Here is an 18714-nt window from a genome sequence, read left to right as displayed (position 1 = left end):
TATGTTGCCAATATTAAGAGAGAGAGAAAAAAGACATAACTACAGTCCCATTAGTCTTGCTCGCATTCTGCGTAAAATAATGGAATTCCGCATCAGGTGCAAGCTTGAAAATTATCTGCACACTAACATCCTAGTAAACAGCATTCAACACAGATTCAGAAGAGAAAGACAAAAATCAATGTTATGTTTGAAAAGGAGAACCAAAAATCAAGAGCTGCAAAAGGGGAATACAAAAAGAAACTTGAGGGATATCAAAAAGCTTACATAATTATATTAGAAGAAAAAGGGTAGTCAAGGGTAATGTGGGTCCTTTAAAAACAGATGGGAGTAATATTGCAAATGAAAATATGGAAATGGCAGACTTGTTGAATAATTACTTTCGCCCCAATTTTGCGGTCAGTGGCGAACGAATGGCACTAGCTGTTCATTACACTTACACACAGACTTTCTATGGGCTTCTGCACTGGAATTTGCAGTGATTAGAAATCCAAAACAGCACTGATCCATCTACAGGGGATCTGGACCCTGTGTGAACAGGGCAAACAACTGTGTATCTCCTTAACCAATCGACTTGAAGAATATAAGATTATCATGGATTAGTTGGTTTTTAGAATACTTGTTTCACTATCTTTATCATCAGTTTCCTATAATACAACAGTAACTACATTTCAAAAAAGTACTTCATTGGCTGTAAAGCACTTTGGGATGTCCGGTGGTCATGAAAGGTGCTGTATAAATGCAAGTCTTTCTTCTTTCTTTTCTTTCTAGTATCTTATAATCATCAGCAATGGATTTATAATTGTGTGCAAGAATTAAATGTAAAAGTCTGTAATTGTAAACTGTATGTAATGGTAACCTGAATTATACTAGACATGTAACCCTTTTATCTATAATTAAAGTCTTTGAGGAAACCGTAACCCAGACAGCCTGGGGTGAGAAAGAGGACTACTATAGTTGAATAGGGAAGCTGTGGGTGAATTAAAAGTTGGATGTTAGCCAACAGTAAGGATGAGGCATCGAGTGGAGCTAGCTATGTGTGGGAACCAAGGTCAGTTTTAGTTATAACCGTGTTGGAATGTTATGAGAAGGAAAAAAGGGAGAGTTGGTGTCTGGCTGTATGCTGAAACATGGGCCTCATAGGACCATCAAGGACACCATGGGGGAGAAATTCGGTTGGTTGCGCCACCCATTAGCGCCTAAAGAGGCCGAGAAGTGGGGCGGTAACCAACTAGCGCCCGGGCGCAGTGAACCCTGTGCCTCTTCCCATATTGAGCGGACATTTAGCGCCGGCGCGAAATCTTAGCGCCCGCACAGGGGCAGATCATGACGTCATTTCAGTGTGCAACGCCTTTTGGGCGCCCCGGACCAGAAATTCAGTGGCGTCCCCCCTCCGTTCCACCTGGCGCTAATAAGGACAGCTTACCTGGAAGTTCCCCAGTCGCTGTCGGGCTGGGGGGGCGTTCTTTTAAGGGGACTGCTGTGGTATAAAAGCGGCAGCCATTTTTGGAGCACAACTTCTTCGAGAGTTACAGAGAGTTGCTGAGCTGCACACTGAGAGCCATTTCACCACTGAGCCAGCGCTGGCAGAAGAACTTCAGCCTTCTGACCATCACCTTGCTGTTGGTGAGCATTTCAAACGGGGAAACTTTCTGTGCGCACTTATTATGGGGGTTGCATTGGAGGGGAACGTCCTTCTGCTGAATCATCTGGAAAGGGCACAGAGATGCAGGGAGAGGGGGGCAGGCATGGCCAGACGGAGGAGGGCCAACAGACGTCGCCACACCAGACCTTACGCTGCCAGGGTTTTCCGACAGCAGTTTTCCTACATGAACATGTCGGAGGAGCAATGTATCAGAAGGCTGCGCTTTAGAAAGGAGGTGGTGACTGAGCTGTGCCACCTGCTTCAGCCAGATCTGCAGCCTCAGATAAGGTGCAGGACATCTCTGTCGGTGGCTGTGAAGATGACTGTTGCGCTAAACTTCTACGCAAGCGGCTCCTTTCAGGCCGCAACTGGGGACATAGCCAACATCTCGCAGTTTGCGGTGCATTGCTGCATCCGTCAAGTGACTGATGCCCTGTTTAAAAGGAGGCGGCACTACATCTCCTTCCCAATGACCCCGGACAAGCAGCGGGAGCGCGCAGAGGGCTTCGCAGCAATAGCAGACTTCCCCATGGTGCAGGGTGCCATTGACTGCACGCACGTGGCTTTGCGGGCGCCTGTATTGAATCCGGAGGAGTTCCGCAACCGCAAGGGGTTCCATTCCTTGAATGTCCAGCTGGTCTGTGACCACCGACAGCTGATCCTCGCAGCGAATGCGCAGTTCCCAGGCAGCAGCCACGACGCCTTCACCCTGCGCCAGACTTCTGTTGCAGACCTATTCGAGGCCCCGGCTCACCCAGGAGGCTGGCTTCTCGGGGACAAGGGCTATCCTCTGTGCCCGTGGCTCATGACCCCGCTCCGTTCGCCCAGCACCCCTGCTGAAGAACGCTACAATGCGAGCCATCAGGCGACGAGGAACATTGTGGAGCACACAATCGGCGTGCTGAAGCAGCGGTTCCGCTGTCTGGACCATTCCGGAGGAGCCCTGCAGTCCTCGCTTGAGCGAGTCTCCCACTTCGTGGTTGTATGTTGCATAACCTCGCTATCCTACGTACCCAGCCAATGCCACCAGACATTGAAGCACCAGCAGAGGAGGAGGAGGAGGACTAAGATGGGAGGGAGGCACAAACTGGAAGGGCCATCCGTCAGAGGCTGATCAGAAGTTGCTTCTAGGCCCCTCTCACGGAATGCTTGCTGCCATTCCAAGAACAGGAATGGAACCGTTCTGATACCCCAAAGCCTGTGAAGGGCAAAATGCATGTAAATAGCAGACATGGCCATTGTAAATAAAGAAAGTTGTTTATTGTACAAAATGTGCTTCCTTCCAACAAGACAAAGCAATGGCAACAGAAAGCAAAACTAACACACTGACACATAAGTGACTCGCACACCCGGGAGACTGTCCAAAACATAACTAACATTCAGACCAGCATCCTCGGCCTTGATTTCTACAAATAAGACGTTTCAGCAGCACCTTCTACTCTTTCCCCCTTGATGGTGATCTGCTTCTCTTGCGAGATTGGCCCCTTCCCTCCCTGCAGCTCTTACGTAATGGGACCCCAATGGCTGCAGCAAGGCTGGGGGAGGCCTGCTGATTGTCCGAAAGCGCAGATGCCCGAGGGACGGCCTGGACGACCTCTGGGCCTGGAGGGCCCGACTGCTGACTGCTCCAACTGTGCATGGGTGGAAACAGTCTGTCCTGCAGGTGGTGGCAGCTGCAGTGGAGACGTGCCAGCGGTGACATCAGGAATGCTGTCATCCTGAGAGCGGACAGCAGCTCCCTGGTCGGCCGACACACTGGCACTCTGATGGGGCAGCACCGCAGCAATCGGATGGCCCACAGATTGCTGGCCTGCTGTGGTGCTGCAAGGGTCCCGGGTAATCCTGCCTGATCCAGCGAGGGTGGCAGCAGTCAGTGGTCGCGTGGCCTCAATCTGCGTCTGCATGAGACCAGCGAGTGACTGCGTGGCAGCACTCAGCAGTTGCGTGGCAGGTGCCAGTGCTTCGGTGAAGCCCTGAACAGTCCTTTCCAGTGCTGTCCCGAAGCCCTGGACAGTCCTTTCCAGTGCTGTCCCGAAGTCCTGCGCACTCCTTGCCTGTGCTGCGCCGAAGTCTTGGACACTCCTTGCCAGTGTCTCGATGGATTCAGGCATCCTTGCCACTGCAGCCATGAGCTCAGTGTGCCTCAGCCCAGCCTGGGCACTCATTTCTGCGAGGGCACGCACCTCTTCTGCGCTCTGTGCAGCAGCACTCGCGGCCTGACTCGCCCTCCGGGGAGACAGCCCCCGAGCTTCCCTACCCCCCTTGCGTTGCTGTAACCTGCTGGTTCCTGGAACTGGTTCCTCCTCAGAGCATTCCCCCCCACTCCCCTCCAGGGAAGTAGTCAATCCAGTCTGCAGATGGGCTGGCTCGCCTGAGGGTAGTAGGGATGGTCCGGATTCCTCCTGCTCGTCACCTCCAGAGTCAGTGGCAGCTTGAGGGCTCGGCTCCCGAGCTGGTGATGCAGGGAGGTTGAGAGTGACTTTAGCGAAAGGACAGGGTGGCAGCAAGGGATGCACGAGTGCTGCAATGCACTGACTTGGGTCCAAAGTGAAAAAGCATGCTGGTGGGGGGAACAAGTGGAAGGAGAGAGCTCAAAAAGGTGATGACCTTACCATCGCTGTGCACAATGGGGTCAGCAGCTCCAGAGGTGACAGGACCACTCATCCAGCTTCCAACAATCTGGTGGACTCGCTCCTCGAAGTCTGCGAGGGTCTGCAGGTGAGGCCGGCCTCCTCCGGTATGAAGCTGCTCCCTATGGTTCCTGGCCAGCTTGGCCTGCAGGAGAAAGGACGGGAAGTGATGAAACATGCTGCCCTGAGCTGACATTACATGCCCCCCATGGTAGAATAGCCCTTACATTATGCACTGAGCTGAATGTGCGTGTGTGTTTCCAGAAAGGGCCATGGGTGCTGGCTGGCAAATGGCCATTGGGGCTTCTCGTACCCTCTGGCCATAAAGTCAGGTGCAGATGGAGGGATGAAGATGATTGTGAAAAAGGCACTCACCCTAACGACCCGAGTGAGGTCGTTGAACTTCTTCCTGCATTGCACAGGAGTCCTGGGCACCATGCTGCTGGAGGTGACTCTTTGGGAAACATCCCTCCAAGCTCTGCGGTATTCGCTCTGATGAGGCCTTCTGCCATTCTTGGGGTACAGCACAGCTCGCCGGCACTCCACTGCGCCAACCAGATCATCCAATGCCCCATCGCTAAAGCGCTCCACTCTCTGCCTGACCCTCTCCATGTCTTGGAAGTTTTGAACGCCACAGGTAGGTCACCGCCGATTTTGAGGCCTACAAGGCGCAGTGTGGCTGCTGATGTTAATTGACCCGCCCCTTTAAGAGCTGGCCGGCGCCAGCGTGTCTTGGGGAAATCGATTATTGACAGCACCTGCGCTGCGCCCGGCCGCCAAGAAATTGAGTAGCACCGCCGGGTTAGCGCCTTAAGAGTACCGTGCAGCGCCTGATTTAGCGCCGCAATCACTTTCAGGGGCGCTGCAACCCAATATTGCTCGAGGTGGCGATAAATTGCGCCTGGCGCAAAACTTTGCGTACCGCCAATACTAGCGCCCCAAACAGGGCGATACCGAATTTCTCCCCCCATATCTCTTCAGTATGGAGACATGTTCTTTTGTGTTGCTTTAGCCATAATCGTCCAAAGATCTCTATTCAGGAATTATACCTATAAATTGGAAAATTGCAAATATAACTCCATTACTTAAAGTTGAGAAAGAAAAACCAGGAAATTATAGACCTGTTAGTCTAACATCTGTTGTGGGGAGATTATAGGAACAGGAGTAGGCTATTTAGCCCCTCGATCCTGTTCTGCCATTCAGTGAGCTCAAGACTGATCTGTGACCCAACGCCATATACCTGCCTTTGCCCCATATCCCTTAATACCTTTGGTTAATAAAAATCTATCACTCTCAGATTTAAAATTAATAATTGGCCTAGCATCAATTGCTGTTTGCGCAAGAGTGTTCCAAACTTCTGCCACCCTTTGCGTGTAGAAGTGTTTCCTGACTTCACTCCCGAAAGGCCTGGCTCTAATTAAGAACATAAGAATTAGGAGCAGGAGTAGCCCATATGGCCCCTCGAGCCTACTCCGCCATTCAATATCATGGCTGATCTTCGACCTCAACTCCACTTTCCCGCCCGATCTCCATATCTCTTGATGCCCCTAAAGTCCATAAATCTATCGAGGTCAGCCGTGAATATACTTAATAATTTGGCATCAACAGCCCTTTGGGGTACAGAATTCCAAAGACTCACAACCCTGAGAGAAGAAATTCCTCCTCATCTCAGTCTTAAATGGCCAGTTCCTTACCCTGAGACTATGCCCCCCAGTTCTAGACTCTCCAGCCAGGGGAAACAACCTCTCAGCATCTATCCTGTCAATCTCCCTCAAAATCTTTGTTTCAATGAGATCACCTCTCATTCTTCTAAACTCCAGAGTATAGGCCCAATCTACTCAATCTCTCCTCGTAGGACAACTCTCTCATCCCAGGAATCAATCAAATGAACCTTTGTTGCCCGTCTCGAAGGCAAATATATCCTTCCTCAGATAAGGAGACCAAAACTGTGCACAGTACTCCAAGTGTGGTCTCACCAAAGCCCTGTACAATTGTAGTAAGACTTCCTTACAGTTGTATTCCAAACACTTTGCAATAAAGGCCAACATGCTATTTGCCTTCCTAATTGCTAATACTGTTTTCTGTACATGGAGACCTAAATCTCTCTGAACAACATTTAATAGTTTCTCACCATTTCCAAAAATTCTGTTTTTCTGTTCTTCCTACCAAAGTGAATAACCTCACATTTCCCCACATTATACTCCATCTGCCACCTTATTATTCACTCACTTAATCTGTCTATATCCCTTTGAAGGCTCTTTGCGCCCGCCTCACAACTTACTTTCCCACCTAGCTTTGTATCTTCAGCAAACTTGGATACATTACACTCGGTGGTCCCTTCATCCAAGTCATTAATATAAATTGTAAATAGCCGAGGCCCAAGCACTGATCCTTGCAGCACCCCACTAGTTAGCCTGCCAACCTGAAAATGACCCATTTACCCTACTCTGTTCTCTATCTGTTAACCAATCCTCTATCCATGCTAACATATTAGCTCCAACTCCATGAGCCCTTATCTTACGCAACAACCTTTTATGTGGCACCTTATCAAATGCCTTTTGGAAATCCAAATATACTACATCCACTGGTTCCACTTTATCTATCCTGCTAGTTACATTCTCAAAAAACTAAAATTTGTTAAACACAATTTCCCTTTCATAAAACCATGTTGTTCTGCCTAATCACATGATTTTTCTAAATGCCCTGTTACCACTTCCTAAATAATGGATTCCAGCATTTTCCCGACAAATTATGTCAGGCTAACTTGGCCTGTAGTTCCTGATGATCTTCTCGCCCTCATTTCTTGAATAGCAGGGTTACATTTGCTACCTTCCAAACCACGAACTGTTGTAGAAACTAGGGAATTTTGGAGCTCACAATCAATGCATCCACTATCTCCGCAGCTACCTCTTAGAGCCCGAGGATGTAGGCCATCAAGTCCAGGGGAATTTGTTGGCTTTTGGTCCCATTAGTTTCTCAAGTATTTTTTCTCTACTGATCTCCTCGCTCTCATTAGCCAATGGGTTCCCCACTAGTTTTGGTATACTTTTTGCGTCTTCTACTGTGAAGATCGATACAAAATATTTGTTTAACATCTCTGCCATTTCTTTATTCCCCATTATAATTTCTCCTGTCTCAGCCTCTAAGGGACCAATGCTTACTTTTGCTACTCTCTTCCTTTTTACACACTTGTAGAAGCTATTACAATCTGGTTTTATATTTCTTGCCAGTTTACTCTCATTCTATTTTCTTCCTTATCAATTTTATGGTCATCCTTTGCTGGTTTCTAAAGCTCGCCCAATCCTCAGGCTTACTACTATTCTTCACAATATTATAAGCCTCTTCTTTTAATCAAACTTTAGTTAGCCACGGAAGAATCATTTTCCCGTGGAGTTTTTGTTTCTTAATGGAGTGTATATTCGTTAAGAATTCTGGAGTATTTCTTTAAATGTTTGCTACTGCTTAACTACCGTCATACCTTTTAATCTAATTTCCCAATCTACTTTAACCAACTCGCCCCTCAAACCCATGTAATTGGCTTTATTTAAGTTTAAGACTAGTTTCGGATTTAAGTATTTCACATTTAAACTCGATGTGCAATTTTATCATATTATGATCACTCTTCCCTGAGGATCCTCTACTATGAGATTACTAATTAACCCTGTCTCATTACACAATACAAGATCTAAAATAGCTTGTTCCCTGGTTGGTTCCACAATGTATTGTTCTAGGAATGTATCCGAGGCAGTTTCCATGAACTCGTCCTCCAGACTACCTTTGCCAATTTGATTTGCCCAATCTATATCAAGATTAAAGTCCCCCACAATTATTGCATTACCTTTGTTACAAGCACCTATTATTTGTTGATTAATACTCTGTCCAATGGTACAGCTACTGTTAGGGGGCCTATAAACTACTCCCACCAGTGTTTTTTGCCCCTTGTTATTTCTTATTTTCACCTATACTGATTCTACTTCCTGATCTTCTGAGCTAAGATCTTTATTATCAGGGCTACCTCCGCCCCCTTCTTTTCCATTCGGCCTGTCTTTTTGAAACGTCAAGTAACCTGGACTATTTAGTTCCCAACCTTGGTTACCTTGCAACCAGGTCTCTGTAATCGCCATTAGTTCAAACCCATTTCTCTCTATTTGTGTCACTAATCTGGTTACGAATGGTTCGTGCCATGAGATAAAGAGCTTTTAATTTTACCTTTTTACCATTATTCCCATTATTAATTTTTAGTGTATGCTCCCTAGTATAGACTCACCAACCAACGGAAATAGTTTTTCTATCTACCCTATCAGTTCCCCTTAATATCTTGAAAATGATCAAATCACCCCTTAACCGTCTAAATTCTAGGGAATACAACCAGAGTTTGTGCAATCTCTCCTCGTAATTTAACCCTTGGAGTAGAGGTATCATTTTGGTAAATCTACATTGCAAACCCTCCAAGGCAAATATATCTTTCCTAAGGTGTGGTGCTCAGAACTGTTCACAGTACTCCAGGTGTGGTCTAACCAGGGCTTTGTATAGCTGTTAACATAACTTCTACCCCCTTGTATTTTAGTCCTCTAAATATAAAGGCTGGCATTCCATCAGCCCTTTTGATTATATTCTGTGCCTGTCCGTGACATTGTGCCTGTCTGTGACATGGACCCCCAAGTCTCTTTGGACCTAGGGTTGCAAAGGGGCGGAAAGTTTCCGGTAAATTTCTGGAAATTTTCCACGGGAAGTTTAGCTTGGGAATTTTGCCCAAAAAAGCACATGTTAGCACAATATTGTTTTTTTTGTATTTCTTTCTTCTTTTTCCCCCCCACAGGTCCTCTCTTAAAATTATTAACAGAGATGGAATCTTAATTATTAAGGAATTTCTTACTCAATATATATTTATCTTCTTACTTGGCTTGTTTTAATAATTACAAGTTTTGTGTGTGACTGTGAACAAATGTGTCCTGATTGGGTGGATGAGCGATTAGCTCCCTCTATTTATAATATTTGCATATCGAATTGTGATTGGCCTGCAGGCATCTGTAAGACTGCTATAGTTTTTTTTTAAGATCCAGGTTAGGGGTCCTGAGGGAAGTCATTTTGTTTTCTGCTGATGTTGTGATGATGCAGTAAGTAAATCAGACTTTATACCAAATAAACCAGTTACTTGTTGAACTCTGTTGTCCTTCAATTTAAAATATACAAAATAATACACTATTGGTGATGTAGCGTCGTGTGTGTACAGGTCATGCTTCCATCACATGGAGCATCAGCAAAAATGTACTCACCCTGTTGCAATCGTGCTGATCGACCGCAGTTCGAATGCCCTTTCATTCTCTGCATAGAACAATGCCACGTTTACCGTCGGATGTGTGGAAGCATTTTACCCCAGGCATTAAAGATGGACTGTGTACATGTGCAAACACTGTAGAAAGCCATATGTAAAGAATGCCACAAAGATGCAGCAGCATTTATCCAAATGCAACAACTTCACTCAAAGCTCACAGCAGTCAGCCCAGAGTTCCTCTGCTTCCATTCAAGAAGATGATGGTTCTCATTCAGCATCAGGCTCCTTATCATCAGCAACTCCTGGCCCACTTGGAAGGTTCTTTGATACAATGGATAACCATAGCCAGAAGAATGCAGATGAGTGCCTTGCTCGAGCTGTATATGCAACAGGCTCACCCCTCATGCTCTCAGCCAATGTGTACTGGAAGAGATTTTTCAATGTTATTCGCCCTGCATACTGTCCTCCCACCAGACATGCTTTGTCTACTTATTTGCTGGAGGCTGAGTATAACAGAGTCCAAGGAAAGCTCAAAGAAACGATAGCGATGGCAGACTGTGTTGCAGTTATCTCAGATGGGTGGTCAAATGTACGAGGGGAGGGCATCATAAACGACATCGTCTCCACTCCTCTCCCAGTGTTCTTCAAGAGCACAGACACGAAGGACAACAGACACACAGGCACATACATTGCTGATGAGCTGAAAGCGGTCATCAACGATCTTGGATCACAAAAGGTCTTTGCAGTAGTTACTGACAATGCTGCGAATATGAAGGCTGCTTGGGCTCAAGTGGAGGAAGCCTACCCTCACATTACGTCTATTGGGTGCGCAGCTCAAGGGCTTAACCTGCTCAAGGACATCATGGGTTTGAGAACCATGGAAGCACTGTACAAGAGAGCCAAGCAAGTTGTTAAGTATGTCAGGGGAAAACAGGTAGTTGCAGCAACCTACAACTCCAAGCAAATGACAAAGAACAAGAACACCACACTGAAGCTGCCCAACAACACTAGATGGGGTGGTGTTGTCATAATGTACAACAGCCTTCTGGAGGGTAAGGAGTCGCTGCAAGAAATGGCAATATCCCAGTCTGGGGATATGGAAACCACCATCAAGAAAATACTGCTGGATGATGTGTTTTGGGAGAGAGTGGTTAGCAGCCTTAAACTACTCTCGCCAGTAGCATCTGCAATTGCTCAGATTGAAGGAGATGACGCTGTCTTGTCAGATGTTCTCAGGCTTTTTACTGATTTAAAAGAACAAATCAGCATTGCCCTACCCACATCCCTGCTGCTCAAAGCAGAGGAGGAGGCAATTGTTCAATTCATACAGACGCGTCAAGAATTTTGTGTCAAGCCGATTCATGCTGCAGCATACATGCTGGACCCAAAGCATGTTGGGAGACCAATACTTTTTGGAGAACAGATCAACAGCGCTTAGTGTGATTTCTACCCTCTCACACCATCTCAATCTGGATGTGGGCAAAGTTCTGTGAAGTCTGGCAAAGTTCTCTACCAAGCAAGGTCTTTGGAATGGGGATGGGATATGGGAATCATGCAAGCATATCAGTGCACATACCTGGTGGAAGGGACTTTGTGCATCTGAGGCCCTGTCACCTATTGCATCGGTGATACTCCAAATCCCACCTTCATCAGCGGCCTCTGAACGAAACTGGTCACTTTTTGGGAATACGCATACAAAGGTGCGCAACAGGCTGACTAACAAGAGAGTGGAGAAACTGGTGGCTATCCGGGCGAACCTACAACTTATTGAGCCAGATACAGAAGTGTCCACCACACAGCTAGACACTGACACAGAGGAGGAAATGGACACGTCAGAGCCAGAGTCAGAGAATCAGGAGGAGCAATGATGAGTAGAAGGCTCAAAGGGACAAAATAAGGACAAATTACAGGCTAAATAAGCCGACGCTCTTTTTATTTTATTTTAGATGGGTCTTTTTTGTGGGGGTTCAATAAAGTTCAAAATTATAACCTAAATAAAGTTTTGAAAGCCTGTTTTTATTTGTATGGAACAGTATGTCTATTTTGACGACAAAGATAATATAAGGGTCAGAGACAAAAACCATCAGTGTGCAAAAAAACTCAAAATTCCCATAAATTCCCAAAATTCCCATGGAAAGTTTCCTCTTTTAAAAATTCCCAGAATTTTGCAACCCTATTTGGACCTCTACTGTTTTTAGCTTTTCACCATTTAAAAAGTACTGTTTTATCCTTTTCAGGTCCAAAGTGGATAACCTCACATTTGCCTACATTGAAATCCATTTGCCACAGTTTTGCCCATGTGCTTACTCTATTAATATCTCTTTGTAATTTTATGCTTCCAGCTGCACTGCTTACAACGTCACCTATCTTTGTGTCATCAGCAAACTTGGATATGTGGCTCTCTGTCCCATCATCTAAGTTGTTAATAAATACACAGTGAATACTTGAGGCCACAACACAGATCCTTGCCGGACACCAGTCACATCCTGCCAATTAGAGTACCTGCCCATTATCCTTACTCTCCGTCTCCTGCCGCTCAACCAATTTCCTAATCAGGTCAATAATTTGCCTTCAATTCCATGAGCTTCAACTTTAGCTAGCTGTTTCCCATGAGGGACTTCATCAAATGCCTTCTGGAAGTCCATATAAGAAATTCCAGAGAGATTCCTCTATCCACGACTTCTAGTCACCTTTTCCAAAAATTAATTTGGGTTCGTCAGTCATGACCTACCCTTTACGAATCCATGCTGGCTCTCTCTAATCAGCTGAAAATTTTCAAGGTGCTCAGTCACCCTATCCTTAATTATAGACGCCAGTAATTTCCCCGACAACAGATGTTAGGCCAACTGGTCTATAATTCCCTGGTTTCCCGCTCTCACTTTTCTTAAATAGCTGAGTGACATGCACAATTTTCCAATCTAAAGGAATGGTTCCCAAATCTACTGTAAATGCAAATTAATTATTCAACATGTCCACCATTTCCTTATTTTCATTGACAATATCACAGATATCAGTTTTCAAGGGGCCCACATTGCTCCTGACCACCCTCTTTTTCCTAATATATTTGTAAAATGTTGTGTTGATTTTGATATCCCTTGCAAGCTTCTTTTCATACTCCCTTTTTATAGCTCTTACTATCTGTTTTGTCACCTTTTGTTGTTCTTTGCATTGTTCCCAGTTGCCAGGATCTGTGCTAGTTTTTGAATTTTTGTATGCTTTTTCTATTATCCCTTACCTCTTTAGTCATCCATGGCTTTTTTGGCAAGTAGAGCCCTTGCCTCTTAGGGGTATAAACTGGTTTTGTATCATATTAAATTCTTTTTTGAATACCTCCCACTGATCTTTTGTTGTTTTACCCATTAACAGATTTGCCCAGTTTACGGTGGACAGTCTCTCTCTCATCGCATTGAAGTCAGCCTTATCTAAATCTAGAATCTTAGCAGCTTGCCTACTGTTTTGTGTTTCTCCATTTCAAACGCGATATTATAATCGCTATTAGATAAATGTTCATGCACCATTAGGCTGTTAACTAAAACTGGCTCATTACTAAATCTAATATGGCCTGCCCCCTTGTTGGTTCTAGGACATATTGTTGCAGAAAACTATTCTGAACACAATCAAGAAATTCACTACCTTCCTGACATGAGCTAGTCTGCTTATGCCAATCTATATGAAAGTTAAAATCCCCCATTAAAATCACTGCCTTTACTCCATGCTTGTCTACTCCTGTTCCTATACACACGTTATTAGAATCTATAATTAAGGACAGAGTGACTGAGCACTTCGAGAAATTTGAGCTGATTCGAGAGAGCCAACATGGATTTGTAAAGGGTAGGTCATGTCTAAAGAACCGAATTTAATTATTTTGAGGAAGTAACTGAAGTATTTCACAGGGGAAGTCCATGGATGTAGTTTATATGAACTTCCAAAAGTCATTCGATAAAGTTCCACGAGGCTATAGCTAAATATAAGCTTATGGAATTGAAGGCAAATTATTGACCTGGTTACGAGATTGGTTAGGCAGAAGACAGAGAGAAGGTACGTACTCAAATTGGAAGGAAGGGAGTAGTGGTGTCCCCCAAAGGTCTGTCCTGCAGCCTCAACTATTCACTATTTATTAATAACTTGGATAATGCAATAGAGAGCTATATATCCAAGTCTGCTGATAACAAAAAGATTGGTGGTATGGTGTGTAGATGGGAGCATAAAATTACAAAGAGACATTGATAGGTTAAATGAGTGGGCAAAACTGCGGCAGATGGATTTCAACATGGGTAAGTGCGAGGTAATCTATTCTGGACCAAAAAAGATAGATCAGAGTATTGGGGTAGAATTTGCAGTCAGTACTACGGCGTACTCTCAGAGTACGCTGTCATAACACTTTTGAAATGAACAGCAACTTCGAGATTTCCGCACGCGCTAAATCCCAAACTTGCGATCTGTCAAGTTCTGACTGGACAGATCATCGGCTCCGACTATTATCCTCATTGCGGCGCAGTGTTAGGCTAATTGCCCACCAATTACGCATGGAAATTCTACGGCTGGTGCAAACAGACGCAGGAGCCTGTTTGCATACCATACTTGTGAATTCTATAAATTGGAGCGATATCCTTAATAGTATTGCCAGAAAATAATACTCTGATAACTTTAGTTTTAAGTGGCTCCACAAGTTGTGTGGCTTTCGTCTGACTATGTAAATATAAAACAATTGTGAGGAAAAGATCTACACTTTCAAAGTTGTGGTCATCCTCTTGCCAGCTTTTCACAAGCAACTAGTTTTGGCGACAGTTAACCAACAAATGTATTTCTGCTAACTTCTGTACATTACCTGTCTTGTTGTTGAACAATTTTGGAAAGCTTTTCTGATATGGTCCGACTGGATGTGGTTGTGATTAAACATTGCAATGTTGATACCTGTAACCACAATACTTATAAGGGGGTAGAAACCCATCAAGGGGATCAAAGCCTCAGTCTTAAATTGATCCAGATTGAGGATTGGTTAAAGGACAGAACACAGAGAGTAGGAATAAACGGGTAATTTTTGGGTTGGCAGGCTATAACTAGTGGGGTACCTGCAAGGATCAGTGCTTGGGCTTCAGCTATTTACAATCTATAATCAATGACTTAGATGAAGGAACTAAGTGTAATGTATCCAAAAGCAAAATACTGCAGATGCTGGAAATCTGAAATAAAAACAGAAAATGCTGGAAATTCTCAGCAAATCAGGCAGCATCCATGGAGAGAGAAACAGAATTAACGTTTCAGGTCGATGACCCTTCGTCAGTTCTGACGAAGGGTCATCGACCCGAAACGTTAACTCTGTTTCTCTCCACAGATGCTGCCTGACCTGCTGAGTATTTCCAGCATTATCTGTAATGTATCCAAGTTTGCTGATGATACAAAACTAGGTGGGAAAGTAAGTGAGGAGGCTGCAAAGGGATATAGACAGGTTAATTGAGTGGCAGATGGAATATAATGTGGAGAAATGTGAAGTTATCCACTTTGGTAGGAAGAATAGAAAAACAGAATATTTTCTAAATGAAGAGATTGGGAAATGTTGGTATTCAGAGGGGTCTGGGTGTCCTTGTAAACGAATCACTGAAAGTTAACATGCAGGTGCAGAAAGCAATTAGGAAAGCAAATGGTACGTTAACCTTTATTACAAATTTAGAAGAATGAGAGGTGATCTCATTGAAACATAAAATTCTTACAGGGTTTGACAGGGTATATTCTGGGAGAATGTTCCCGTGGCTGGGGAGTCTAGAATTAGGGTCACAGTCATAAATGGCCGACCCCTTTTTCTAAGTCTGAGATGAGAAATTTTTCACTCAGAGGGTTGTGAATCTTTGGAATTCTCTACCCCAGAGGGCTGAGGATGCTCAGTCGTTGAGTATATTCAAGACAGAAATCGATAGATTTTTGGATATTAAGGGAATCAAGCGATATGGGGATAGTGCGGGAAGGTGGAGATGAGGTAGAAGATCGGCTATGATCTTATTGAATGGCGGAGCAGGCTCAAAGGGCCGAATGGCCTACTCCTGCTCCTAGTTCTTATGCAGCAAAAATAATGTGGTTATAATGGGAGATATTAATTTTTACAGTCTGACAGAATCATAGAATGATATAGCACAGAAGGAGGCCATTCGGCGCACCGTGCCTGTGCCGGCTCTTTGAAAGAGCTATCAAATTAGTCCCACTCCCCTGCTCTTTCCCTGCAGCCCTAGAATTTTTTCCACTTCAAACATTTATCCAATTTCCTTTTGAAAATTATTGTTAAATCTGCTTCCACCATCCTTTCAGGCAGTGCATTCCAGATCATAACGTGCTGCAACAAAAAATGTTTCCTCATGTTGCCTCTGGTTCTTTTGCCAATTATTTTAAATCTGTCTCTTCTGGTTACTGACCCTTCTGCCATTGGAAACAGTTTCTCCTTATTTACTATCAAAACTCTTCAAGATTTTGAACACTTCTATCAAATCTCCCTTAACCTTCTCTGCTCCAAGGAGAAGTACCAGCCACCATGAAAAGCAGAAAAAGTATTTAAAAAGGAATACACAGAAGGGGAAGAGCAAGCCTTGTGCAGGCACAGGTGAGGTCTTCCTGTTCAATCTCATCAGATAAAGCCATAGTAGCTACAATCCACATTTCTATGCAGAAAGAACTTCAGCTTTCTGTCTCAGATGATCTTCTGCTACACCCTTAATCTGCAATTAGGAGAATAGTATGAAAGAATCAGGTGGACAATATGGGGAATCTCAGTCACTTTCACACATCCTATTAATGTGCTGAGCAACTAAGATACCTGTATCATCTTTACTTACACTAATGCTACAATCTACACAGAACTTCAACAGGAAATTATTTCCAAGTCACTTACCTGATTTTGTATTTATGCATCATGCAGCCATTAGGTTGCCACACATCTTCACCAAGGAATCGGCCACTAGATAGGAGCCACTCACAGGTGTCACCACCTAGAGAGAGATAATCACAAAATAGTAAGAAATACATCTGTTATATAGAAATCAGTAACCACAACTGAAGACGATGAAGAAACAAGCAGCAGCTAGATGCAAAAATTAAAAAGGAATCCAGGTAATAATTGAAGGTGGCAAATCAATAGAACTCATGGGGAGAATCTGAGGCAATCAATTGTTTGTGCAACTCCTAACTGGGGAATGGCAAGATTTGAATTTTCCCATCCATTTCAATGGGCAGCACGTTACAGAAATACGTGAGATCACAACAAATATATAGCAGAAACAGGTTTAACAAAGTTAGCAAATCATATGTAAACCAAACATGCATACAGCATCAACAAAATTACACCCATAACACTACTTTGAGCCCATAGGGATCAGATAACAGCATTATACTGCTCCTGCAAGATCAGGTAATCTCAAGTAACTAAGTCTCAATTGCAGCAATGCACCAAATTTCTTACAGTAGCTGGTTTAACTAACAACTTTTTGAAAATAGTTAGGTTTCAAGGTCCCCCTCCCCCCAATTCAAGGTTGGAAGAAAAGAGGACCAAGCATCGTCCTGCTCAAAACCCACATTCCCAACTATCACCCTAGCTATAACTTCCCATTCTGCTCGAAGGACCTTGAATGAGTTCTCATCTCCTAGGTGCACATTCCCCTCTCCCGCCATTCTGTTCGAGTCTCTTTGGCCCAATTACCTTTACATGGCCCACAATATCAAAACTGCCTTGGTCAAAGTGACCAATGGTGTGATCATACATCTCTAGGTGGTGATACTTTTTTTTTTTTTAATTATTCATTCACGGGATGTGGGCGTCCCTGGCAAGGCCAGTATTTATTGTCTATCCCCAATTGCCCTTAACCGAGTGGCTTGCTAGGCCTTTTCAGAGGGCTGTTAAGAGTCAACCACATTGCTGTGGGTCTGGAGTCACATAGGCCAGACTGGGTAAGGACAGCAGATTTCCTTCCCTAAAAGGACATTAGTGAACCAGATGGGTTTTTACAACAATCTGGTAGTTTCAGCGAGTGGCTCCTATCTAGTGGTTGATTCCTTTGTGACTGCAACGGTAGAACATTATCTCTCCTTGCCCACAGATGACCACTCCATCCTCCTCCACTGCCTCTCCTCCATGGTACCACCTTTGCTAGGCTTCATTCCTGCCTGTCCCAATATAGTCAGCACTTCTCCCACGATGGCTTCTCCTCCTGTCCCCCTATAGTTACCCAAGAAGTACCCCAAGGGTCCATCCTTAGTCCTGTCCAATTCCTTGTCCACATACAGTCACTCGGCAACATTATTTAAATGCAGCCAACTTCCATATATATGCTGATGATACCGGACTCTACCTTTCCACCACCACCACCTTCAAACCCACAACCACCACTGTGATGTCAAACAGCCTGCCCAACATCAAGTTGTCTATCAGCCAGAACTTTCTCCAACTTAAGAGTGAAGCCATGCTGTTCATCTCCCATTGCCCGAGTTCATCCCACTCCCCAACTGCTTGCTCAGGCTGAACACAATGGTGCACATTCTATGACCTTTGCAATGCTGAGATTAGCTTTAAATGCCATATCATATCCATCACCCTAACTACTTATGAACTACTTCACAACACTGCGCCCCCGCCACCCTTACCTCCATCACCTTTGAAACCCTCATCCACATTTCCTTTACCTCCAGGCTCAACTTTTTCAATGTTCTCCTCACTGGCCTCCCAAGATCTGCCCTACATAATTGTAACTTGTCCAAAACTGACATGATGATTTGCACTGTCCTACTTCGCCATCACCAACTGGCTCCCTATCTCCCAAATGTACTGAATTCAAAATATTCATGTAGAAATCCTTTCAAAGGTCTTACCCAACCATACTTCTGCAACCTCCTCCAACTTTATGCCCGCCAGCCGTCAGACTCTGGCCTCCTATACTTGCCCTCAACATTCTGGAATGCTCTACCTAACCTTGTTACCTCTCTCCCGACCTTCAAAGGCTTCCTCAAAATCTCTCTTTGGCCACACATTGGTCAACTTTGCCAAGTCTTCTACTACTAAGTGGTGTCCATTTTGTCTCTCTAAAGCTCTCCACATCCCTCGCCTCCTTTAAGACCCGCCTTAAAAACCTCTCTGACCAAAACAATATTGGCACGCTTCAGAGGGGACAAACATATTCTGGTCAAGAAGT

General features: G+C 44.6%; 1 protein-coding gene across 3 annotated transcripts in view; it reads right to left on the bottom strand.

The window, feature by feature from the left end:
• The window catches only part of casd1 (CAS1 domain sialic acid O acetyltransferase 1), a 125722-nt gene that overhangs the window by 81845 nt on the left and 25163 nt on the right, over nucleotides 1–18714 (bottom strand). For all 3 annotated transcript variants that reach the window (XM_085988298.1, XM_085988295.1, XM_085988297.1), the window contains exon 2: nucleotides 16425–16521. In XM_085988298.1, coding sequence (XP_085844424.1) covers nucleotides 16425–16521 — 97 coding nt within the window. The remainder of the gene's footprint in view (nucleotides 1–16424; nucleotides 16522–18714) is intronic.

Source organism: Somniosus microcephalus, chromosome 5 (assembly GCF_052327205.1).
Source record: "Somniosus microcephalus isolate GS21.2 chromosome 5, FLI_Smic_1.0, whole genome shotgun sequence".
NCBI lineage: Eukaryota > Metazoa > Chordata > Chondrichthyes > Squaliformes > Somniosidae > Somniosus > Somniosus microcephalus.
The sequence above is the reverse complement of the archived record's forward strand: the minus strand, read 5'-3'. Positions and strand labels throughout refer to the sequence as shown.